Raw genomic sequence first — 25,104 nt, forward strand, 5'->3', positions numbered from 1 at the left:
GCGGGGCGAAGGCGGAGACTGGGCGGGGCCTGGACCCGACAGGGGCGGGGCGAAGCGGGGACTGGGCGGGGCCGAACAGCCACAGGGGCGGGGTGGAGGCGGGGAGTGGGCGGGGCCTGGGCCGCCACAGGGGCGGGGCGGAGGCGGGGACTGGACAACTGCTGGGGCGGGGCGGAGGCGGAGACTGGGTGGGGCGGGGCGAAGGCGGGGACTGGGCGGGGCTGGACAGCCACGGGGCGGGGCGGAGGCGGGGCTGGGCGGGGCCGGGCCGGCCGAGCCGGGATCCCCTCGGTCCGCTGAGTCCGCCCCAGCCCCGCGCCGCGCTGTGTCCCCCTCCCGGAGCCGCGGCCGGGCCGCGATGGCGCTGCGCGCGGCCATATTCGGCCTGGACGGGGTCCTGGCGCTGCCCTCGGTCCCCACCGCCTTCGGCCGCGCCGAGCGGGCCCTGGCGCTGCCCAGGTAAGGGGCGGACCCGGGCGGGGCCCCCAGAAGGTCCCCCCTTCCCCCCCTGGCTGCAGCCGGCGGGTCGCGGCGTGGGGGTGGGGTGGGGGGGCCCTGAGGAAGGTCGCAGCAGGGGCCGCCCTGGGGGAGCCCCGGGGCTCCGAGCGCTGAGCTCCGGCCTCGCGGGGGACAGCGCTGCGGGGCTCCCCGACGGGAGAGGCGGCGCCGGCCGCCTGCTGCCCGCTTCGTTCCGCGCAGTAGAAGGGGCCTCTGGACGTTGTGCCGAGATTTAGAAGAGAAAGAAGTTCCCGGCGTGGCAGGCTTCCTTGCAGCGAGCTGGACAGACACCCCAAAGCCTCGTGGGGCGCGTACCCCGCAGCCCCGGCGAACGCGCTGCTCGGGAGGGGGTGTCAGGGACGTGGGAAACATGTCAGGGGGGAACCCACCAGAATGTGAAACGATGCAACAGTGTTCAACTCTGGGGAAAAGCTACAAGTTGAAAAGTAGCTGTAAGGAACATTCCCGGGATTATGGATCCCGGGTGGGAATGAGCAAGAATCATTTTTTCTTGTTTCTCCGCTTGTTCAATTTATGAACATGTTTCAACTCCTCGGGTCAGGAGGAAGGACAGCGTCCTCATTTGAAAAAGGAAAGATTGCCCCGGCCCCCAGCCTGAGGAACCGCTCAGTCTCTGGCCCCAATAAGGAGCAGGGGGGAGTTCTACCCGGGCGAGGCTTGTGATGCCAAAGGCCAGCAGAGCCTCTCACCTGTTACTCCCTGGAAATGGTAGAAGATCAGTCTGCAAACAGGCTACATCTAAAGGGGACTCAAAATCCAAAGCAACCCTCATTTTTACAGATGTCAAAGCGAGTTCATCTAAGCCAACCCAGCTGAGACCGACTATTAAGCAATACTTTCCCCAGGAATTTTTATGAGGCTCCCATTAGATCATATGTAAGGGGACAGGGCAGCTGTGTCCCTGATACCTTTCTTTAGCGAATCCTCATTCATGTGCAGAGTGATCTAGCTGGCTTGCCAACCCCAGCCCACTGTAAACATTGGCCTGGAACAATGTGCGGAGCTTTGTTGTTGTTGTTGGAAGGGTCACCATGTGGCTGCCCCGTGTCTTGCAGAGGCTTTCTGATTGATGCTTTCCAGAGAGGAGGCCCCACTGGTTCCAGCACCCGCCTCATGAAGGGAGAGATCACGTTTTCACAGGTAAGACTGTTATAAGGCAGCCCCGATATTGAACGGGTTCCTGGCTGTGGGTCCTCACCTGCGCACTTACAAGGGACTTATGAATACTCCACTGCAGACACACACAAAAGGTTCATAAAAGGTTTATTGACAAGGGAAAGGGAAATAAGGAAAATGTACAACTCAGGGAGAAAATAGGGAAATAAAGTCTTTCATGCGTCCTACCCGATCCACCGACCTGGAAACCCAAAGTCACTCTCAGAGCTGGCCGGACGCTGCAAGCTGGCGGAGAGCCAACATGGGGGACCCCCCCAAAGCCCACGTGTCTGGCTTTATACCAACCTGGCTGCTGAACCCCACCCTCAGGTCCCAGCCACCTTCCCTTTGGTGGTGATGGGATTTGGAGTTCCCAGTGTCTTTGGCTTTGGCCTGGGGTGGGGGTGGCGTCCACAAAGCCTGTATGGGATTAGCTTGAGGACAGCCTTTTCCCCCTAACAAGACGACAGCACACAGACCCCTTCAGTAGCCTTCTGTGTCGGCTGCCAGTGAGCTCCCCACGGCAGGGCCACATCGGCCCCACCCATCCACCCTGGGGTGGGCTGCAGGCGGAGACACACAGAGGCCTATTAGAGGGGCTGTTTCCTCTTTGGGGCCAAGCAGAAACTCTCACACCAATGATTGGGGAGCGTCCAGGCCCCCAGAATCCGGGCCAGAGCGGGGGTCACATTCCCCATGGACGCAGGGGTTGGAGTGGGTTTGTGGTGCCTGCTGTGAACACCCTGCACACGCCCCAGCTTCTGGCCTGAGTGCAGCCTCTAAGAGACTCTGGTGGCCAGAGGAGGTGGTCGAAAAACAGTCAGGTCATGCTCCAGGCTCCTTAGGCTCGATTGACCTTGGATTGAAGGTCATCATTTCCCCTTGTGTTTGTGTATCCTCTGCACACTGGCGACAGCTCGGTGAATTGTCACAAACTGAATACACTCACACCACTGGCACCCAGACAAATTAAATATGATGCCTTTGGGTGCCCCTTTCTGCCCCCAGACACTGCCCCTCAAGATGCTGGACTTCTAGCTCTTTGGCGCCTATTTAGCCCTTGATTTGAGGGAATCACGCGGCGGAACTCCTTTTGCAGCTGGGCCTATTCTTCGACATTCTTTTTGTGACCATCTTAGGTGTTGGCACAGGCGGCTCCAGATCGCCTCCTTCTCGGTGCCGCATAGTATTCCCATGTGTGACGATAGTCCTGTCAAGAGGATCCATCCTGCCGGAGGGCTTCAGTTTGGGAGTGTCACCAGTAGTGCAGCTATGACAGTGTGTAAATGTGCCACAGTCCATCCTGCCGTCCGTGGGGGCCTTGGTTTGCTAGCACCACCTACCCAGGGCTCAAACCATGGGACCTCAGGGTTCTAGAGTCTAAAGCCAGATGTCAGCAAGGTTGGCTTCCTCTGAGGCCTCTTCCCTGGGCTTGTAGGTGGTCGTTTCCAACCTGCATCCTCGCAGGTTGGTCTCCTCTGTGTGTTTATCTGTGTTCTAATTTCTTCTTTTTATAAGGACACCAGTCTTTCTGGATCAGGTGGCCCCTATGACCACATTTAACCTTAATCCCCTCTTTAAAGGCTTATCTGAAGCCCTCAGGGTGCAGCATACATATTTGGGGGGAAGCAGCCTTTAACATGGGCATTGAATTCAGGGTTCTTAGGAACAGCACTGCTATGAGCAAGTCTTAGGGAGCAGAATGTCAGTAGAAGCAGCCACGCCACATGTCAGGGTGGGATTCGGGACCACGGGGAGTCCTATGTCAGGGACAGCAGATGCTGCCGGGGCCTCGCTGGTGCCCTGACACCCCCTCGCTTCCTGTGACAGTGGGTGCCGCTCATGGAAGAAGACTGCAGGAAGTGCTCCCAGGACTCCGGAGTCAGCCTCCCTGCGAACTTCTCTATCAGCGAGATCGTTGGCAAAGCGATCACTACAAGAAAGAGCAGCCAGCCCATGCTGCAGGCAGCCCTGGCTCTCAGGAGGAAGGGTAAGGAGCCGGCCCGCCTCTGACCCGGCCGCTCCAGAGCCGTGGGCGTTGGGATCACAGAGCGGCGGGCCTGGGGGGAAGCCATCTCAAGACCTGGCCCCACGTCGGTTCATTAGATGGCAGAGGAACACAATCAAAATAGCTGGGAAGTGAAAGACCTCAATTCTCCTGTGAGAGTAATAACAACTGGAGGTCCAGGAAGGGACTAGTTTGGGTCACTGGCAGTGACCGGCTGCCCCAGCCTCTCGTCACAGTGACTGTACAGCAGGGTCTGTTAAGCCACTGCTCCCCTCAGCAGTGTACTTCTGTCAGTCTGCATGTTCTGCTCCCCACTCTGTCTCTGGTGAATCCTCTCACCCCCCCACACCTCTGGCCTGTACCCCAGCTCTTGTATGCATAAATAAATAAATGTTTAAAAAAAAGAAAGAAAAATTTTAAAAATAAAATAAAACGAACCAAACCAAACTCAACAGAAATCATGGAGACAGAAAACACTGGTGAGGACCCTAGAATGGAGTGGGGGAGGGGAGGGGGGGTGGGGATCAAGAAGCAAAGGCTTCTGGGGACAAAATTGATAACGCGGGAGGTCAGTGCAGAGCATGGGTAAGAGGGCGCTGAGCTCGTAATAGAGTCCTTGGGATGATCGTATCCCGATGCCGACAAGTGTCGCGTCTTTATGTTGCACACCGGAAACTACAGTAATGCTGTATGTCGGTCACGCTGCAATAAAAAGATGGGCTGCGAGTGAAAACACTCGGGTCACACAGCTGACAAATGTCACCACACCTTGCTCTGCAGCAGCAAGGGACGGAGCGGTGTGGGGTCTCCCCTGGGCTGCACTGAACTTGCTCTCATGGGTGTCAGGAGAGACTTGTGGGGGGCTGATGTAAATGAGGACCCCGTCTTTGGGGCCCAGAGCTGCTCCGAGCTCTGTAGCGGCCGGCTCACAGGAGACCTCTCGCTCAGGATTCACGACCTGCGTCCTCACCAACAACTGGCTGGATGACAGCGCCCACAGGGGCAGCGTGGCCCAGCTGATGTGTGAGCTGAGGCCATACTTCGACTTCGTGATCGAGTCCTGTCAGGTCGGAATGGTCAAGCCTGAAGCTCAGCTCTACCAGCTCGTGCTGGACACCTTGAAGGCCAGCCCCAGCGAGGTAGGTGGTGCTCCCTTTCTGGGGTGGACGGTGCTCCAGAGAGACTGCAGGGAAGGAAGTGGGGGAGCCGTGAGCCGGGTGGGACTGGCAGGACCGTTCCAGGCCCAGTGGCTGGTTCCGCTTCTCCTGGGCCAGGACTTCTCCAAAGGGCTTTTGCTCTTCCCTTCCCCTCGAAAGTTCTCTCCGATGCGGGCATGTGGCCCCTCTCTGTGGCTCCTGTATGACCTTGGTCAAAACAGACATTGTTTTGACGCAGACCCTGGACACATTCCCAAGACCACAAAGGTAGTCAGGGTCAGCCGGCAGGAGGGTGAGCAGGAGTGGGCCCCAATTTCGCCAGAGGCCCCCTCCAGACTCCCCCACACTCTGAATTCTGCCTCATATGCCTCATATGAAACAGATTCCCTGTTTCAAAAAGGCAGTTTTCCTGAGTTTGCCTGCTCGCGTCATCCCAGAGACGACTGGGCCAAGTTAAGTTACTTTTCCTCGTGGCCGGCGCCTCCGTGTTGTCCTGACCTCGCCCCCCAACACGGGGGTGACATGGAGCCCTGAACCCCAGTCCTGGAGCCGTCTCCGCTCCCTTCTTGCCTGCCTCTGCTCTGCTCAGCCCTGCGTCCCGTGTCACGTGTGATGCCGGTTCCACATTGACGTGACTGCTTAAAGCTGTGTCTTTCCACTTACGACTTGTCGGGTCTAAGCCTGCCCGTGTCTGGGCCGTCGGTCAGTGCTCCCTGCCGTCCTCTAAGCCCCAAGGTCTTTCTCTTAATCTTTGATCCATTCAGGATCTCCTTGGGGGTAATATGTGAGGTAAGAGGCCAGTTTTGGGCCCCAAACAGTTAACCAATCACACCCACGCCATTAAATAATCTTTTTTGCTGACGACTTGGACACGGGATGTTTATTAGAGGCTAAACTGTCATTTGTTTTGGGGTCTGCTTCTCGACTCCCTTCAATTTCACTGACATCTTCCTTGTCTAGGACCAAGTCTTTTTTTTTTAACCTTTTATGGCTTTAAGCGTTTATTTTCTGCTCCTGCTATAGTCCTTTCCAGATTGGTTGGGGTCTATTCATGCTTGTTGATTTTCCTGGAGGGGTTATACCTTCCCAGCCAGGGCACATCCTTCCTAATCTTCCAGCAGCTCAGAATCCAGGCTGAAACCGCAGTGCGTGTGGGCATGCGTGCACCGTGTGCACTATCGTGTGCGTGCCAATGGGATTAGATGGCTCTTGTGAGGGTGGCAGTGGCGTGGAGAGCGGAGCCAGCCCCCCCACCTTGCCGGGGAGTAGCCGGCTTTGCTTGCCGACGCGTCTCTGCCCCTGGCCCATGTGTTGTGCTTGGCTCGGTGACGCTGGGTCCGTGCCCCTGGGCTCAGGTGGTGTTCCTGGACTGCCTCGGGGAGAATCTGAAGCCGGCCCGCGACCTTGGAATGGTCACCGTCCTCGTGCGCGACACCCAGGCGGCCCTGAGGGAGCTTGAGAAAGTGACCGGGACACAGGTAATGCTCGTGGTGCTGTCACTCACCTGTGCTGAGGGGGGACGGGCCCCCTATGTGGGGCACATCATTGCCTGGTCACTTGGTGGGCAGGAATCCGGTACCAGCTGTGCCGTCCACTCGACTCCCTGGAAGGACCTTTGTGAACGGGGAAGATACTCTGAGAGCAGGAGCCGAGCCTGGGCCTGGCGCCAGAGCCCAGGGAACTGCGAAGGGGGCTCTCTCCCACCTCCCGCCGCTCCTGTGACACTGGGAGTGGAGCCGCTGGGTTTCCCAGGGCAGGCGAGCACGGGCCTCACGGCCTCCCAGCCACGCGGAGGCACATGGTGCTGTCGTTGAGTCCCACCCGTGCCCACCTCGGGGCCTTCAGAGGGCAGAGGCTCTGCCCTCGAGTAAGGAGGGGCGGGCGTCCTCGCGCAGCCCTGGGCCTGCCTGGATAGGCTTGCGGTGCCGAGCACAGGCACCTGTTCCTGCGTCCCTGAGTCCCGGAGGACAGTGGCTGCCTTCACAGCAAAGCCTGCTTCGTGGGCGCGGAGGCACCCCTGCGCTGGCTCGTCTCGCTGGACGTCAGAGGCCGCCTGGCCATGCTGTCGAAGGGCAGGTGTTGGTTTCCCAGTGGCACAGGTGGGGGGCTGAGACGACAGTCTCTGGGGAGCAACAAGTCTAGGTGAAGGTGTCGGCAGGGTTGATTTCCCCCGAGGCCTCTCCTTGGCTTGCAGAGGCCACCTCCCCCCAGTATTCTCATCTGCCACCCCTCAGGGCCTCTGCTGGCCTCTCTCCTTCTCAGGACCCCAGCCCATTCCATTGGGGCTGCCCCAGGGAGCTCCTCTAACCTTAATCAACCCTTTAAAGACCTTCTCCCAAAGGTGGCTGCACTCTGAGGCCTTGGGTTGGGGCCTCCGCAGCTGCGTGCTCACTGCTGGGGACGGTTCAGTTGGTGATGACCAGGCTGCACAGCACGTCTCTGGGCACACCCCGCTGAGAGGCGGGGGAACAGAAAGTGCAGAATGGCGAGGGGATTTCAGGCTGAACGGGCCTGTCCGCATCCCCTGGCCAGAGCTCAGTGCCAGGACAGGAAGACTGCCCGGCAGAGGAGGGGCATGGTGGCCAGTCACCCAGGGCTCGGGAGGTGTGGCCCAGGGCTGGGGGCACTCTTCCCGGCCTTGTGCCTTCCCGCCTCGTGGAGGGGAACCCCGCTGTCTCACCAAGGCTTTCCTACTTCCAGCTTCTCCAGACTGCAGCCCCCCTGCTGGCCCCCTGCAGCCCAGGCGACGTGAGCCATGGGTATGTGCCCATAAAGGTATGTCATCCCCAGCCCCCTGAGTGTGTGTGTGTGTGAGAGAGAGAGAGAGAGAGCGCTTAAGCAGAGTGCACCCCAACCACATCACTAAAGTAGCCTGCAGGGACATTTAATATCAAGGGCGCCCTGCATCCGCAGTTTATAAGGGGATAGTAGTATTACCCACGGGCTTCTCTGGAAGTCCGCGGAAGACATGGCCCGGGTCTCAGGTCGTGTGACTGATCAGATTCCTGGGACCCACAGGCCGCGTGGGGCCTGCAGTGGCCTGGGGGACTAAGTGCCTGGCTCCTGCCCTGTGTTCCTGGGGGAACATTCTTCTCTTCAGCAGGTGTTTATCGAGCTCTCCCTTTGTGTCCCACAGAGAGGCGTGGGAGCACCCAGGGCCAGGCCTTGGGCGAGACCCAGGGGCTGGACAGCTGAGCGGGCCTGCTGGCATGGCCAAGGCTGTGAGCTTCTCCTGGTCTCACGGCGGGACCTGCCTGTCTTTGTCATTGGCCCTGGGACAGTGCAAAGGGCCCTAAAGCTTCCAGTCAGCTCAAAAGCAAAACCAGGTCCCAGCGGTGGCTTGGGGCCAGGTGAGCCCATTTGGGCCCTGGCTCTGGCACTTACCAGATTTGCAAATTCGAGCACATTTCTGGCCACTCTGGATCTTGAGCGCTGAGGGCCCCAGGCTTGGGTCTGAGCCTCCACCGCACACTGGGTCATTCCATTCCTCTCCCGGCCCGGACATCTAACCTCAGTCAGACTCCTCGTCAGACCTGGAGGAGGGTGGTCAGAACTGCCTTAACACCCCCTCCTCCCCAGCCCCCAATCAGGGGCCTGGGCAGTGACTCTGGGCACCCCAGCTGAGCCCCGCTTCCGCAGCTGCTGGGGCATCAATCCCCATTTACAGAATGCCACCCAACTGGGGTGTAACAGATCTTTCTTGTTTTCTGGCTGTTTGGCAATTTTATTAACATGCTGAAAGGACGGGCGAGTATGCGCTGGGGTGTCACCTGAGGAGGCCGGGGCCACAGGGCACTTGCAGTGACCCTCAGCCATTATGGAGCCGGCCCGCCTCCGCCCAGCCCCGCGGTCACTGCCGCCCGCTCTCTCTTCTGCAGCCCGGGGTGCGCCTGCATTTTGTGGAGCTGGGTTCCGGCCCCGCCGTGTGCCTGTGCCACGGCTTTCCTGAGAGCTGGTTCTCCTGGCGGCACCAGGTAAGGGAGGGAGGATTTACCTGTCAAGGTGAGAGGAGGGGTAAGGTGAGTTAGTGTAGCCCCGCCTGCGCATCGTTAAGCTGAGGCCTTAGAGTGGAGCGTTGTCTGCAAAGTGTGACCACAACCCCTCAGCAGCACGGGGGCCGAGATCGTTGCAGAGCTCCGCCGTGCTGGCCTGCGCGCCTCCTTGGCAGACTAGAGAAACGCAGACTCCTTCGGGGCACTCAGCTGGGACAGCACTGCGATGGATATGGAGATCTGCTAGGCCTCTCCTGGGAGAGGTGCTCTGTCAGAGGGGCCTCTGGATGCAGTGTGCAACCCCCGCCACTGTCCATGGCCGTCCCACCCAGGCCAGGCTCGCCCCAGCCCCAGGGTGAGGGCACCAGGTTGTGCCATGTGGTGCTTTGAATGAGGTACAAGCAGAGGGGGCGTGTGAGCAGAGTCTGATGAGACCACACTGGGGTGCCTGCGTGCTGTGTTTCCTAGATCCCTGCTCTGGCCCAGGCGGGCTTCCGGGTGCTTGCTGTGGACATGAAGGGCTACGGAGAGTCGTCCGCTCCTCCAGGTGGGTTGGCTGTCTACACCGTCCTGTGTCAGGCCTGCCTCGTGCCCGGGCTCTCCTGGCCCATTGTCTCCCCCAATCCCAAGTCAGAGCAGGCTGCCCTTCGGGGGGCTCGCGTCCCCTCACCCTGTTCTGTCTCTGTTTGAGTCCCCCCTTCAGTTCTTCGGGGTGTATACCCCCAGCAGAGGCATTGCTGGACCCCATGGCAACTCGTAGGCCAGATTCTTCACCCAACATCTGTGGGTGCCAGTGGGCGTCTATCCCAGAATGGGACTTGGGGTCTTGAGCACCTGTGAAACGATGTGTGGGTTTACAATCGTTTTCCTAGGGGGTGGGGGGGTCCTCTGGCTTTATCCGTTCAGAGGCGTCCTCAGCCCAGACCACCAGACACTGACGGGCGCTGGGCGTGGAGGCGGGAAGGTGAGCCTCCCCTCCTGGTCGGGCTTCTGCCACCAGCTGCCCCTCAGCAGGGCTGTCGCAGTGGGGGGCCTCTGGGCACGGAGTATGCGGAAACCTGGGCCTCCGCCTACGAGAGAATGAGCTCACTGACTTTCTTAGGTGCAGGGGACCTCTTAGTTTTTGTGGGTGTATTTTTAATCATGTGAATTAAATGTCCCTTTATCTGTAATTGCAGAACTAGAAGAATACGCCATGGAGGTGCTGTGCAAGGTGAGAGGGTCTGTGCCAACACCGGCAGCATCTTGCCTACCCTGGTGCCGTCGTGGCTGTGAGTCAGGCGTGGGAAGGGGTCTGCGCAGGCGTCTGGGTGTCCGTTCTCAGCGCTGAGATGACACTTGGAGCACGCGCACCAGCTTGACCGCCTGTCCTAAGCACCTGACAGGGGGGAGACAAATTGCAGGAGGTGAAGTGACGGTGGCTAACAGCTCGTGGGGCAGGTTTGGATCCTGTGTCGGCAGCCACACCCCTCCCAGCTACCCCGCTGTCCCCTCTCCATCCTGAGGATCTTAAAAATGTATTTTGGTGAAGCCGTTGCTGACCTAGGCCTAGGGCGCGCGTGTGCCACAGACCTGAGGTGCACTTCCGAGACCGCGTAAGCACCATCAGGGGGGCGAGACCCTCGTCTCAGCTTTTGTGGGGTGGGGCCGCCAAGCTCTAGGAGGGGGGACTGATCTCACCGGCGTCCAGCCCGCGGGCAGAAGCCAAGGCTGAAGGGGCCGAGGGAAAGAAACAGCCTCCTGGCTGCTGGGAAAACCCACCGCGCCGTCATGGCGTGAACATGACAAGTCTCGCCGTCACAAGCTCGCCCCCGTGCCGCCTCGAGCTGCCTAGAGTCCCCCTCAACCCCGCCGCAGCTGCCGTCCTCGGGGAGCAGCAGGGCGCCTACTTGCCACTTGGCCTCTTGCCTGTCCCCTTCTGGCCTCTCTTGTATGCAGCCCACATGGCGGGCAGGAAGCGGCGAGAGCAAGGTGCCCGCCCTGGGCAGCGAGGCGGGGCTCCTGAAGGCAGCGCTGGGGCCTCTGTGGCAACAGGCAGAGGCCCCTGGCATGGCCTGTGGACAAGGGCCAGAGTCCTGGAGGAGGAGCAGGCTGGGAAGCCCGAAGGCAGTCTGCTCTGGGCTCTGGTCGGCCCGCAGCACGTGCCTCTCTGCACCCCAACACCGCCACCCCCCGGGCAGCTCCTCCTGTGCATGACCTAGCATGGCCACCTCTGTCCTGATTCCAGACGACCTTCGCCTGCGACCCCTGCTTCAGTCATGGGGGGGCACAGCCGCGGGCCAGTGTCCACTCTGGGTCGGGGGACAGGCTCGCAGCCAGGCCTGTCCAGAGCACATTTTCCCTTCTTCCTCCAAGGAAGAAGCACCACTCGCCTTGCCATGGAAACATCCCTGCTAGCGGGACAGACCGACGTCCCCTCAGTAGCTCCCTAAACCTGTTGGGGGGGCTGGTTACCAGACGGTGCCGTGGCCCAGGCTGCCAGAGCAAAGCCCCATAGCCTGAGTGGCCCCAACCATAGAGGTGCATTCCTGCCCCCGGAGCCTGGAAGACCGGGGTCAAGGTTCCAGCGTGGTTGCCTCTGCGGCTTGGAGGGGACAGTCCCCCCGGGTCCCCGAGGTCTCCCCAGGCGCCCGTCGGTGTCCACCTGCTGTTCTTCCCAAGGCACCTGTCCTGTTGGGCCAGGCCACACTCGTGCCCTCACTCGACCTTAGTCACCTCTTTCCTGACCCCCCCCCCAAATCCAGACACGTGGAGAGGGGCTGGGGAGGGGCTTCCACGTGAGAGGACACGACCCTGCCCCTAACCAGGGCCACCGCCGACATTCTGGCCCCAAAGTCCCCAAGGGGAGTGACCGGGCTTCTGACACTGCGTGTTCTCTCTTAGGAGATGGTCACCTTCCTGGACAGGCTGGTAAGTGACTGTTTCGAACTGACCTCCTTGGGGGCTGTGGTGAGAGCTGAGCGTGCGCCCGTGACAGCGTGGCTCGCCGAGGGCCCCCCGGGGTGCCGCGCATGCTCCCGGTGCCGTGGCTTGGGCAGGGCCTGCGGCTGAGCCAGGAGTTGCCCAGGGCGAGGGGCAGGGAGGACAGACGGGAGCAGGAGGGGTCTGGAGCGTGCGTCAGAGCCCCGGGAAGGACGTTCTGAGGGCGGCACCTGCTGTGAGGACAGGAGCGTGAGCGTGAGGAAACGGCTGTTCGCGGTGATGAGTTGCCCTGAAGAGGGACGTGTCGCTGGGCCTGAGGCAGGGATGGAAGCCAGGTTGCAGGACTTGGAGAGGCCGTCAGGTTGGCATTGGTGACTGGCGTCGGCCTGTGGGAAGTCACACGGAAGGAGCCAGAAAGCCCGGGCGAGGGGCCCCTTCTAAGATGGCGGCCGGGGGGCCTGAGAGGCCTCAGCGTCACTGCAGGGGCTGGCGGCGCAGCGTGGGGTAGAGGAGAGAGCCCGATTTCAGGGGGGCCCTGGTCTGAGCTGTGGCTCTGCTGTTACCACCCGTGCCACCCGGGCAGGTCACGGCCAGGCCTCCCTTCCCGCCGGGTGGGTTTACTGGGGCGCCTGGGGGTGTGGACGCGTGGCGGGCGCCCCGGGTATAGTCAGGGCTCAGGAAGGAAGGGAGCTGGGAGGGGAGCGCAGACCCGGGTCAGTCAGGCTTCCTTTAAGCGAAAGAAAAGAAAGTGAAGCAAATTTTGACCATAGGGAGAGGGAGTTCATGGCTTCTGTCTCTCACAGAGATTTAAAGTGTCAGCCTCCGTGCAGAGGGGAGCGGGGCCGTGGTGGGGGTGGGGGGTGCCGAGGGGCTGGGCGGCCCAGGGAGCGGCCCCACAGGCTCCCTCTGCATCCCCCAGGGCCTCTCTCAGGCGGTGTTCATCGGCCACGACTGGGGCGGCATGCTGGTGTGGAACATGGCCCTCTTCTACCCCGAGAGAGTGAGGTGAGTTCATCTGAGCGTCAAGAGCTGGGGCAAGGCTGGGATTCAGCTCCCCCTAGAATCGTTCCTTGGGTCTTAAACCCCAGAAAACTTCTTTGAAACAAGTATCTTGTCTGGGACAGTGACACTTAGCTCACCTTAGCTCGAGGGCTGTCGACACATGTACAAGAAGAGCCTCCCCAGCTAAGTTGGCGAGCAGGACTGACCCCTGTGGGGGATGGGAACCAGCCCAGCAGGGGTTCCATGGCCAACTTTGAGGGATGTTGGGAAGGCAGCAGGGGTGTGGGATTCCTAGGATGAAGCCCCAGGGACACTGGACAGGGAGTCAGAAAATGGGGGCTTCCGTTTTGTCCTGAACTGGCTATGTGGCAAATTGCTTCCCTTGAGGCCTTGGGTTACTCAACCAAAGGGGTGCTGCCAACCCCAACACAGCTGGGCCACCTTCAGGGTGAGAGGATGCACCCCAGCCCAGCTCACAGGCTGCAGGATGAGGGGACAGGCCTTTCCAGGGTGCCAGCTGGAGCTCCAAGGGTGGGATCTGAGCCCAGAGAGTGGTCTTCAGGGCCACAGCCCCTTTGGCTGGCAAGCTGCAGTTGGAGCCCACCTACCTCCCCTTTTAGCCTGGGGCCTTAGCACATTGAAGACCGTCATCCTCAGCGGCCTCCTGTGTGCCCCGGATAACCTGGGTACTTTTTGCCTGTCTGCGTCTGCAAGAATGGAACTTATGGAACTCTCTGTTCAGTTCAACCCAATTGAACGACAAGATGCTGCCACCCCCGTCCCCCTTAGGGCGGTGGGTGTGAGGTCTGCTGGCCCACCCTCCGCTTCTGGCTTCCTTCCTTAGGGCAGTGGCCAGTCTGAACACTCCCTTCATACCAGCAAACCCCCAGGTGCCCACGATGGAGGCCATCAAGGCCAACCCCGTGTTTGATTACCAGCTCTACTTCCAGGAGCCTGTAAGTGGGGCCCGAGCCGCGATCCTGTCACCGTCCCCACTGGCTTGATGACCTCTGTGCCCTTGAGGTTCCGAGGCGTTGGTCAGGAGTGATGCACCCTTTCCAGGTGGTGGCACCTCCTGTGTGTGGGTTTGGGGTGTCATGGGGGTGGGGGTGGCAGAGGACGCACAGGTTCTCCTGCTTCTGCAAACTGGGGGGTGTCAGGGAGACTGAGCGCTAGTTTGGAGCTGCCCCTCTGTGATCACAGGGGGCACTTATGCCAGGCCCCAGGTGTGCCTGGAGAGATGTGGGGGTCTTCGGGTATCACTCCATGTGTCACAAAGCCCCAGATACCTTTTGGAGGTGCCACAGAGTTTGGCGATGGGGTGATGGGTGTCCCCCATTTCACGGAGGGCAGCAGCATGAGGGCACCGGCCTGGGGGACCCTTCTCCCCGCACCTGCCTCATCTGTGTGGGGTTCTTGCTACCCCTCCATTTGTAGATCTGGACCCCAGTGTCCAGTTAGGCCTGGGTAATTCTGTCACTGGAGTCCGGGTCCGGGTACGACTGCTCCTAAGAGGACACTCGAGAGACGGGAGTTGGTGGAGGAAATCGGCTTTCATCAGGAGCCAGCCTCCTGAGGACCTGGCGGGCCGCTGTCTCAGAGGCCATCTCCCTGAACTGGGGGGGAGCAGGGGCTTCCATGGGGCAGCCCTAAGGAGCTCGAGGAGGCGAAGGTGTCTGCGTCGTCAGGATTTCAGAGAAACCGGCAGGACGGCTCCGCATGTTCCTGCCGCGGTCCTGAGGCCGTGGCCTGGCCCTCGTCTCCTTCCACCTCTGTCCTGGTTCCAGCTAGTCTGGTCCGGATTCTGTAGTTTTGTCTGCAAGAAAAGATAAACAGCAGCAGAGCAAGAACAAACAGAACAAGGGCAGGGATCTTGGGGTGACCAGGAGGGTGACAGTTTCCGAGAGGAAGAGGATGCGTCCCAGCATTGGGGAGAGGATGGGCTGGATTAATAAAGAGCAGGGGGGCGTCTCCCACCCCTCTCTCCCAGCCCCGGCCCTTCTGGTCCTGGGAGGGTCCATTTCCAAGCGGGGTCATGATCACCCCACTTTCCATCCAGCAATGTACTCTTCTCTGACAGCAATCCCATTGGTCAGCTATTTCAGGCCATCGCGTCGGCAGCCGCCTCCAGGCGCAGGGTGGAGAGATGCTCATCTGGCCTCCCTCCCTGTCCCCCCAATCCCCTTCCCCGGCCCTGGTGCCCAGGCCCTGCTCTGCCCCATGCAGGAACCTTCCCGCTTCCGCCCACTTGCATTGAGTCAAATCATCTGCCTTAGTTTGAAGTAGTCTTGGTCTTCAGGGCGAGAGCTGGGGGCCGGTCGTCTGAGATCGGGGCGTCCCAACAACCTGGAGATGTTAGCATAAAAGACTGTAATGGGGTGCAGCTGCCTCTGGGAACCACAAGAAAATGTAGATAAATGTTTACAAAAGGAGAAGGCATGTGAACTGGACCCAGGCTTTGGTGGGCGGGCAGGAGAGGGAAAGGCTTTTTAGCCAAGGGGACAAATCGCTGAAGAAGCAAGGAAAACCCACAGGGATATCTGACAAAACAGCCATCCTCCAGAGGAGTTCCAGAAGGTCTGGAATGTCTTGCAAGTGCCCACAGCGTTCAATGTGTGCATGCACTTTTCCAGAAAAAAGAGTCCCTGACCTTCATCAGAACCACAAAAAACCGTCACAATGCCCTGAGGCTTCGCCCCCATCAAGGCGGGTGTCAGAGCTTCCTTTTTAGGGCTGAGTAATCGGTATTCCACCACCTGCATACGCGGCCCCCAGTCTAGGGCACCGGGGTTGCAACAACAGCTTTCAAGTGCTTCCTGGGCCGGGTATTGATCCTGCTTGGTTTGACTTCAAAGCCCGAGTGTGTCATCTCCGCCAGATGCAAGGAACTTTGCCCTTTAGTCTGTGTGCCCCGCTCCAGCCAGCAGAGAGGGCGGGGTGAGCAGGATCAGCTCAAAGTCCTGATAAGAAAAGTGACCTGGGGCCAGAGGATTGCTAATTCCCGCCCTGGTGAAGGCAGGGTCGGGGGCTTCAAAGCTTCTTGGTCCCAGTGGAGAAATCAGTTGTTCTGACATAGCAGCTGAGCCTCAAATCTGCAGGAAGAGCTGAAGGGGTGGATTTGTTCTTAAGAACAAAGATTCTTGGCAGGAACAAGTAGAATTCAGATCTGCTGTCTGGTCAGGCCCAGGAACTGGTTGGGGTGAATGTAGCAGCTGGGGCTGGTCGGGATCGGCACAGGGGTCCCTGCTTGGGGGTCCCACCAGCCTGTCTGCTCCCTACTCAGCTGCAGGAGGTGGGGCCCAGGGGGAGGAGGACCCAGAGTCCCCCAGCACCCACCCTGAGCCTGAGAGTTGCTCTTCATCTTATGGTTTATTTTCTTGCCCGCATTCAGCTGAGTCTGAAGCTGTTACCTGCTTGGGAACCATCCAGCTAGATCTTTCTTTTTCGGATGAGGAAACTGAGGGCCAGAGATAGGAGGTGACTTGGCCCCATTGCTTCCTAACTGAGTGGGGAGCAGCAGCCTGGTCAGGGCCAGGCACCGGAGCACATCCGGGGCAGGAACCCCAACCTGTGGTCAGCACCAGTCATTCTGCTGGGGATCGGGCCTGCTGGCCCACCCACGTCTGCAGCTCAGCCCTCTCTCTTTCTCCCCTCCGGCCAGCCTTTGTGGGGACCTGCTATCCCCAGCTTCGGCCCTGTCTGTGTGTCCCCCACCACGGCCAGGGGGACAAGAGTGTGTGTCCATGGAAACTCACAGGGCCCAGCTCCCAGAGGGCAGGCTCCAGTGCGCTGTGGTCCCTTCCCTGGTGGACGCAGTGCTGGCCGCCGCGGTGCAGGGTGGCCGCTGGTGTGCGGCCTCATGAGAAACAGCCCTCGCCTCGGGACATCCTTGCAGGCTCCCATTTCACAGGCGAGGGAACCCGGGTGCTGGGAGATACGGTCATCCAGTTAATAAGGGTCCCTCACAGGGCTTGAACCCCAGTCTGTTGGTTCAAAGTCCGCCGTTGACGGTGCTGGGACCACAAGAGAGGGCTGGGCATTCCATCCAGCTTGGGCTGATGCATGGGCCCGAGTATTGGGTAGCGCCTTTCAGAAGTTACAGCCTGGCCTTCCGGGCAGGGCGCCCAGCCAGAGTGAGCTCTTCCTCCCTCCGCCCCTTCACGCCTCCCCTTTGACCTCAGGCTCCGCTTGATCTGCTGTGCTTTGAGGTGGTGGAGACGAGACCCCCTGAGCTCTCTGATTTTCCATCGGCCCTTTGGCGTCCATCTGCTCTGCTAAGGACCATTTGAGGGCCGAGGCCTGGGCCGGACCTCGAGGCCTTTGGAGATTCCTCCCCTCACCGAGACATCCCGAGCTCACCCAGCAGCGGCTGTTTCTGGGGTGGCGGCTGCTCCTGATAAATAAGAATCAGCTGCCAGGCGCCCCATGGGGCTGCCCAGGGCCTGCATCCATCAAAGTCCCTCTGGCCTCGGTATTCGGGCACCTCGCAGAAGTTTGATCCCCCTTGTTGCCGAAGCTCCAGGTGAGAATGGCTGCAGTGCACACGCCGACATTTCCGTCAGAAAATCCCCCAGTGCTGCCCCTGGAGCTTGCTGGCCAGGCGTCACGTTTGGGTCCCGGGGCAGGGCACAGAGGGGGCAGGACTGTGAAGTGCAGGACCATGAAGTGCGGGACTCCGTGGGGGGAGGGGACTGAGGGGCCATCGCTGCAGGCTGTGCTGACCTGGCGCCTGCAGTCATGTAGGCCCAGATCCAAGGAGCTGCTTGAGAAGTGACTGCAGCAAAATGAGATGTGAGGTGCTTCCTCGTGGCCCTCAATGCTCAGGCCCCGCTGGTCCCCCAGCCTATTCCCGCACCAGCGCTGCCCCGTCCCTCCACGGGGTGCTCACAGGCGGGACATTCTCACCAGGGAATTTCAAAACCCGGAAGGTAGCAGCATCTGCACACCCGCCTTCTGGGGAGACTCTGTCTTGTATTTTATTTGCACTTTTTCCCTCCCACGTTCCAGTCTGGAAATCCTAGCGTGGCTTCCAGTGAAACTTGTCTGGGTGGGCAGCGTGGGGGCTGCCACTCCCAGTCAGATGGGGAAGGGGCTGTCTCCGAGAGTCCTCTGGAGTCCCTCATCTGGCCCGGATTGTTTTAGGGGGTGGCGGAGGCAGAACTGGAGCAGAACCTGAGTCGGACTTTCAAGAGCTTCTTCAGAGCAAGTGATGAGGTGAGTGGCTGGGGGGGGCGGGGGCTGGTTGTGCAGGCAGGGGGGTGGGGGGGTGACACAGCCGGGGGAGGGCTCTGGATGGAATGGCGCGATGGGGGGTTGGGGGGTGCTGGGCGGGGGCAGGGGCTGGGTGCAGCTTACCTTCCCTCTGACACCCACAGTCGGGGCTTGGGCCCTGGTTAGCAGGACACTCACACCCTCGCTGCAAGGCAGGGACTGATCGTGTTCGCTGCTCTGCTGGGTCACTTACGTTCTCTGCAAGTTTGGTTTTTTTGCATTCCTGGAGAATCTTGCTTAGCTGCAGGCTCTGTTTGCTGTCTCTTGCCGAGTCCGTGCACGCGTGCACAAGGCACAAGGTTTGCCTGTTTGTCCAGTCTGATGGCGTCCCACGTCCTCTCGTGCCGGGGTGTCGAGCACTGTCGCAGGAGGCTTCCTTCCCTTCACCCACGTCATTTCTAACTTTCCTCCCTCCAGGGTTTTCTCACTGTGCACAAAGTCCGAGAAATGGGTAAGAGCCCTTCCCAGGAGGGGAGGGAGGCAGGAGACCCTCCCGAGGGCTGTGGCAGAAGCTGCCACCTGCCAGCCCTGAACTGGGCTTGCTCATCATAGGCCCCCACCTAACTGGGGTCTGGGGTCCCTTTCCTGTGGGGGCTTTGGAGTCAAGATTTTAAACAACAAGAGCTGGGAGGAGACTTGGAGCTCTTGGGCAGTCCCAGCCTCTGCCCATAGGAGCTGGGACTTGGACAGGAGCCGACTTCCTCCAGTCAGCTGGGCATGCGAGGTGGGGGTTGGGCGACACCCCAGACCCGTCTGCTCTGTCATTGTCCACTGGCCTTTCCTCCGTCCCAGGACCATGTCCCGATCACTTCATTTCCCTCCTGTGGAGACTGGTGGGAGGCAGGGGCAGAGCCATACGCAGGAAATGAAATGTGGAGCCCGGAGTCCCGTCTCTAGGGAAGACAGCAGTAAAGGGGGAGGTGCGCAGGTGGGGTCCCTGCTGCGGGGCAGCAACCAGCCAGGAGTCCTGCCCAGCGGTGACACCTGATCACGGTCCCTTTGATACATTTCGGGGACGTCTGGCCCCAGCTCCTGCACTGCCAAGGCTTCGAGAGCCTGACAGTGGTGAGCCAGCCCTGTTCCACTGCCGGCACTCGTAGCCCTGGCGACTGTCCCTGTGAGACGGCAGCAGTCCCAGGACTGCCACTTGGCATCACAAGGTCACGCTGCAAAGGGCCTGGGGACTGCAGGACACAGCGTACATCCCTGAGAAGATGGGGTCCACACCAGGGACACGCAAACACCTCCTCCCTGGCCTGGATTTTCTTCCAGGCCAAGAGGGAAATCAGAGCACGTGCTTGAGAAAATGCCCAGACCCGCGGGGCCACTATCTGCAAAGGCCGGGCGTTCAGCTAGCTCGAGTTGGAGTCTGAGGGAGAGGGTCTCTGGGGGGCCGGCAGAGCCTGGAAAGTAGAGCCTGAGGGGCGAATAGGGGCTGAGGGTCTGTCCTCGAGCATGTCTTGGATGTGAGGCCTGTGTGTCCACGCCTCTGGGTTCTAGAATGACGGTGAGAGCAGACCTGGAGCTCGAGAGGGGACTTGCGGGAGCGCGAGGCCTCTGCTGTCCAGGCAGATGCGCTAGCAGGAGGCCGTGAGGGACTGGGCCTGGGCCGGGACGGCGGCCACAGAGCTCGGTGGTCTGGCTCGGCCTGGAGAGCGACAAGTGGCCTTTTGCAGGAGGCCTGTTCGTGAACACCCCGGAGGCGCCCAGCCTCAGCAGGATCACCACGGAGGAAGACATCCAGTTCTATGTGCAGCAGTTCCGGAGGTCTGGTTTCAGGTAGAGAGAATGGGCCCCGGGGCCTCTACCTAACGGGAGGGGCTCCCACACCTCTGGTGGAGGGGGAACCTTTGCACCACGCCCTGTATCCTTCTCCCAGGGTCCCCAGGGTAGGGGAGTGTCCTCTGAACAGTGAGGGCATGAGCCAAGCTCCCCACCCTCCCAGGCTGGGCCCCATGGGGCCGGCCCCCTGTGTTCCTGAGGCCCACTCAGGCTGTCACCCTCCCCCACCGAGCCCCACACCTCTGCTCTAGACCCTGCTCACTAGATCCTGGCAAATGTGAGCCCCCCAACCCCCACCGGCACCCTCAGCTCCCTTGTGCCCCTGCAGATGCCCTCCTGCCCCCGGGGAGGCTGCCTGCGTGCAGAGCTGGCTCTGGGGCTTCATCGTCTACTCAAAACTTTACTGCTTTACCCCCACCCCGCAATCTGCCCCCCACAGAGGCCCCCTAAACTGGTATCGGAACATAGACAAGAACTGGCAGTGGGGCTGCAAAGCCGTGGGCCGGAAGGTGAGTGCCCCCCCAGTGTGAGGGGACCCAGGGCTCAGGCACTTGCCCCCCATGGGACATTGAGCGCTCTCGGAGGTGGAGGTGACTCAGTGACCCCCCCTCCCCTCCAGCCCTCTGGAGCCCTGAGGGTGGGGGTGGGGCTGAACCTCCTGAGCTTCTAGTCTTGCCTTGATCTTTCTGGCCTCCCTGCCAGAAGCCTCCCCCAATCTCCTAGAACTAGAGATTTCCCAGGGTGTTCTTACTACGTAGAATTGAGGGTTTCAGGGGCTCCATGCCAGGGACAGTCTGTTTCCTGCCACCTCACAGCATCACTGCAGGCCTCTGGCGGGGATGCTGCTCCCTGCAGACACACACGGTGGGGACACCCAGCCTGCAGTGGCGCTGAGGGGGAGCTACAGGGGAGGGAGCCCCTCGCAGGACCAGGAGCGCTCCCCCCACCATTGGCAGGGGTGGCCCTGGTGGCACAGGCTCAGGAGGAGGGGTGCCCCCCTCCCCGCCACTCCTGAGCCCTCTCCCCAGATCCTGATCCCGGCCCTGATGGTCACCGCAGAGAAGGACCCGGTGCTCGTGCCTGAGATGTCCAAGCACATGGAGGACTGGGTAAGCGGGTGGTCCTGCGCCAGGGCGGCGGAGCCTCTGGGACGGGGCTCAGGTGTCCCCAAAGAAAGACGGCCTCGAGGACACAGGGTGGGAGATTCAGCTGCAGCACTTGTGAGCTTGCAAGGGGCTTCCTCGTAGCATGCCCCTCCGGGGACCAGACGCAGGCCCCTTCCCGGCAACTGCGTGGCTCTCGCTCACTCCCTCCCTCCCTCGCCCACCAATTCGCTCTGCTGTCCCTGCTCTTGAGTGACCTGGGCAGCTGGATGGGAGTTGGGGGGTGAACAGGACACAGCCCTGGGGCCAGGGCTCACCAGCCCTTAACCCACATGCAGGGCAGCAGCGTGGGGTGGGCATGGCCGGGAGCAGGGTGCGTGTGGGACGTGCCCGGGGTGGCAGGTGCTCGTGAGTTTGGGGGTTTGACCAAGTCTGCTGGGCCGGGCTGAGCTGTGCTCACCGTGGGCAGCAGGGCCGTAGCGGGCAGTGACAGGTATGGGCCAGGTGAGCTGCTCCCTCTGCTAAAAGCACGGAGTGGGGCAGCAGGGGGGAGGCCTGCGGGTGGGGTGGCAGGGCTGGGCCCTGTGTCCCACTGTGGTGGTCTCGGAGCCCGGCTGGGCTGTGTCAGCAGGACTCAGTGCAGAATGCATCTAGCGGGGTGCTGCCAGGGGGCCCCGGGGGCTCTGGAGCCACCTAAGAAAGGGGAGCCTTTGGTCTTCACCCTGATGCTTGCTGTAGGAATTCCGGTTCCTTAACTGGCCTTGGAACTGACCACTGGCCTCATGGACGTGCATTATGCTCGGGAGGGGCCACTCCCAGCTCCAGGAGGAAGCTGTATTTTTTCTAGCATCATCCACCTAGGCCTGTGCCCTGAGGGTCCCCCATGTCCCAAGCTGTGGCACCAATACCCACTCGGCCCCTGGTCCTTGTTGCTCTGACTCTCACTGACCTCCAGGTTCCAGAAGGGGGGCCTGCATGCAGCACCAAGGGACGAGGGAGGCAGCCTGGGAAGGGGACGTGTTCACTGCTGCTTGGTGGCAGCCAGACAAGCAGAACTTTTCAGGGCTGGGAACGCCAGGCCCTGCTGGTTCTGGAGGGAGCAGCGAGCAAGGTGCCCCCCTCTCAGGGCCTGCCTGTGGCGCGAACCCGAAACCAGACTCTTGGGTCTCCTGCCATTTACTCACTTGGGTGAGGTTCTCTTCCAGATCCCCCACCTGAAAAGGGGACACATTAAGGATTGTGGCCACTGGACACAGATGGACAGGTAAGCAGGTGGAGAGCTTCTGGGTGGGGGGGGCATTGGAGCACCTCAATAAAGGCTTTCCTGCCTCAGGGTGGCAGGTCTGCTCAGATGTGAACTGCCTTTGTTTTCTCCCAGGCCCACCGAGTTAAATCAGATCCTCATTGAGTGGCTGGAGGCTGAAGCCAGGGACCCACCGGTGGCCTCGAAGCTTTAGAGCAGGGCTGTTCCAAGCCTGGCAGGCGCCCCAACATCTTCATCTGCTGGCATGCTGCCCCAGAGGGGGCCTCTCCCACCTCTGTTGTAACCGGCACCATTATGCTGACGGGGTTTGCAAAGAAAGTGATATTCTTTCAATGGAGTAACCTGAACTGACACAATGTTAGATCCGTACCTTCCAGACTGAGAAAAATCATGTGTGATTAATTTCTGGGTGTAAATGCCTTATTCAGAGGGTGGGTGGTTTGGAGGCAGTGGGCAGAATGGCGCAGCCAGGGCATGACTTCTCTATGACTAATTCTGTAGCAAATTCAGCATTTATTGTTCGAGCATTTCCGCAGAGGCCAGAACGCCCGAGTTCAATAAAGCTAAACAGCTGTGATCTGCGCTCTTGGAGGAATGCGGTGTTTTTTAGGATGATGCCCCCATGGGCCATCTGTGTTGTCGCCAATGGCAAGAGTCCATCTTTTGTGTGGCTGAGTAGTATTCCATCACGTCTGTCCGCTTCTTCTCATCTTCTTTATCCAGTCATTCCTCAGTGGGCACTTAGGTTGCTGCATGTCTTGGCGAGAGTGAATAATGCTGCGGTGGACATGGGTGTGCGTATGTCTGTTTGAATGAGTGGTTTCCTGTACTTTGGGACCGATACCCACAGGTGGAATAGCTGGATCATTGGTAGATCTAGCTTTAATTTTTTGAGGAGCCTCATTTTACATTCCCACCCAGAGTACACAAGGGATCCCTTTCTCCTCATCTCACCAACTGTCTCTGGTCCTTCCGGTGAAGGCCCTTCTAACCGATGCCAGGTGGTATCTCCCTGTGGTTCTGATGTCCACTTCCTCCAGAGTCGGTGACCTTGTGCATCTTTCCACGGGCATGTCGGCCATCTTGCTGAAATGTCTCCTCAGATCGCCCCATTTTTTAACCATATTGCTTTTTGCGACTCGGTTGCTGGAGTCCTTCGTGTGTTCTGGATGGCAACCCTGTGGGGCGCGTGGCCTGAGGCGTCTTGGTCCTGCATCGGTGGCCTTTTGGTTTGGATGGTGGTTTCGTTTCTTTCATTATCTTTGCCTGTTCTTAAGCAGGTCATTTGCCTTCTGGCTGTTGTGGCAAGAATTCTTTATCTACTCCCTTATAATATTCAGGATTTGCAAATATCCCCCCCCCCATTTCATGGGTGGGAAGCTCACTTTTTAATCAGTAAAAAAAATAGCTTCCATTGTTAGGAGGCCTGCTCTCTGCTTCTCATGCACTTCAACCCTGTTTGCTGTCACGTTCGGCCCAAGACAGGAGCCAGGCACAGATCAGCATGGGGCGGCGTGTGATTGGGGTGCCGTCAGAGCGGACGACAGGCAGTGCTTTGTGTCTGTGCCTCAAAATGAGACGACTCCAGAGAAAGCCACTGCGGTGGCATCTGTCACTGATTGAGTAGATGGAGAGATGGCTCCGGGCCCCTGTCTCCCTCAGTGACCTGGATTCCCTTGGAGAAAGAACACGAGAGGCAGCAGAATCCCAAGCCCCCCGCTCGCTGGCAGCAGAATCCCAAGCCCCCCGCCTGCTGCGTGAACTCTGTGCCCCGCACCACCTTTCTGAGAGAAAGAGCGGGCTGACAGGGACGAGAAAATAATACCTGCAGATCAGAATTCCTTAAACACCAAATGCCTCAGTAAGCACACGGGTGTGACAGATGTCAGGGTGCAGATGACAGAGATGGAGCCCGGTCTCCCCGATGAGCGAGCTGGGGTGGGGGGCGCCGTCTCACAACCAGCTCGGCAGCCTGTGCTGGTGTTAATCTCCCGGCCGGCAGCTGTCTGGACAGGTTGCGCTCAGCAATTACTGAGCAGGCTGAGTCTTCCAGAGAGAAGAAAAGAGCAATAAACCATCGCCTCGGCCACGGGTGGGGGCAGCGCAGATGGCATTAGCTGATACCCACCGTTTTTTGCTGATTTTGACGTTTCTTTTCATGTACTTATATTTCTTTTCAATAAAGGCAATTTCTGCAATTGATGTGGCTGCTTGGCGGTGCGGGGAGGAAGCCATCGCGCAGAGGCAGTCGTGGGGGAGAAGGAAGAAAACCTGGTCCGGGACTCGGGTCTCTGGGAAAACTCCCCCGAGGGGCGCCCCTGACCCGCGGCCGAGCTCACCACACCCCCACCACCCCCACCGTGGTGTTTGGGGGCAGGAGCAGGGCATGTTTTACCTCAAGTTGTGGGGACAAGGCTTGAGGTGAGTGGGGATAGAGTCATTTATTTGGGGCAACACCAAGTGGGGCCTCCACCCTTCTCCCCACCTTGCAGTGGGCTGCTCTGCACACTGTGGGCCACAGCTGCGGGGCCCCTTCCCCTGCTTCGGGGCACTGAGTGTGGAGAAGGGTCCCGTGGCCAGCCTGGTAGGTGCCTCCTCCACCAGCAGCCCCCAGCCCGCCCTTCCTAGGCAGGGAACTGGAGGCTCTGTGGGGATAGCGCCCCAGTTCTCTCCCCTCCATCAAAGGAGCGAACAACCTAGAGGGCCACGCCCTGCCTCCTCCATCTGGGGCCCCTCAGGGAAACAAAGAGGAAGGCAACCTGGCGCGCTTCTCCCTCAGCAAGGCCCTGTGGAGACCCTGCCCAGGGGCCTGCAGATATAGACATGCTTTGCTTGGCTGTTGGTATATGCTCGAGGGGTACCCGGAGACCTCAGACTGTCAGGGGTGCACACGCTAATGGGGTCCAGCCATGTACACGCACAAAGGCAA

General features: G+C 60.0%; 1 protein-coding gene across 1 annotated transcript; it reads left to right on the top strand.

Annotated features, from left to right (window-relative positions):
- Positions 1–358: 358 nt before the first annotated feature.
- Positions 359–24,355, top strand: EPHX2 (epoxide hydrolase 2). The gene is made up of 19 exons (XM_037526502.2): positions 359–459; positions 1,575–1,659; positions 3,505–3,664; positions 4,631–4,821; positions 6,195–6,317; positions 7,540–7,614; positions 8,718–8,813; positions 9,300–9,378; positions 10,010–10,044; positions 11,715–11,741; positions 12,673–12,758; positions 13,600–13,711; positions 17,898–17,969; positions 18,444–18,477; positions 19,703–19,805; positions 20,248–20,317; positions 20,837–20,917; positions 22,117–22,175; positions 22,290–24,355. Exons 1-19 carry the CDS (start codon positions 359–361, stop codon positions 22,366–22,368), a joined length of 1,668 nt encoding a protein of 555 aa, XP_037382399.1. The 3' UTR covers positions 22,369–24,355.
- Positions 24,356–25,104: the final 749 nt, after the last annotated feature.

This window comes from Talpa occidentalis, unplaced genomic scaffold, assembly GCF_014898055.3.
Source record: "Talpa occidentalis isolate TD23 unplaced genomic scaffold, MPIMG_talOcc4v2.1 talOcc4.4, whole genome shotgun sequence".
Taxonomy (NCBI): domain Eukaryota; kingdom Metazoa; phylum Chordata; class Mammalia; order Eulipotyphla; family Talpidae; genus Talpa; species Talpa occidentalis.

Bases quoted from the DNA above. Each gene is read 5' to 3' on its own strand.
- EPHX2 (XM_037526502.2), top strand. From the start codon at position 359: ATGGCGCTGCGCGCGGCCATATTCGGCCTGGACGGGGTCCTGGCGCTG. The intron at 3,665-4,630 runs GTAAGGAGCCGG...CCTCTCGCTCAG, and splicing joins CCTGGCTCTCAGGAGGAAGG to GATTCACGACCTGCGTCCTC. The intron at 13,712-17,897 runs GTAAGTGGGGCC...GGATTGTTTTAG, and splicing joins AGCTCTACTTCCAGGAGCCT to GGGGTGGCGGAGGCAGAACT.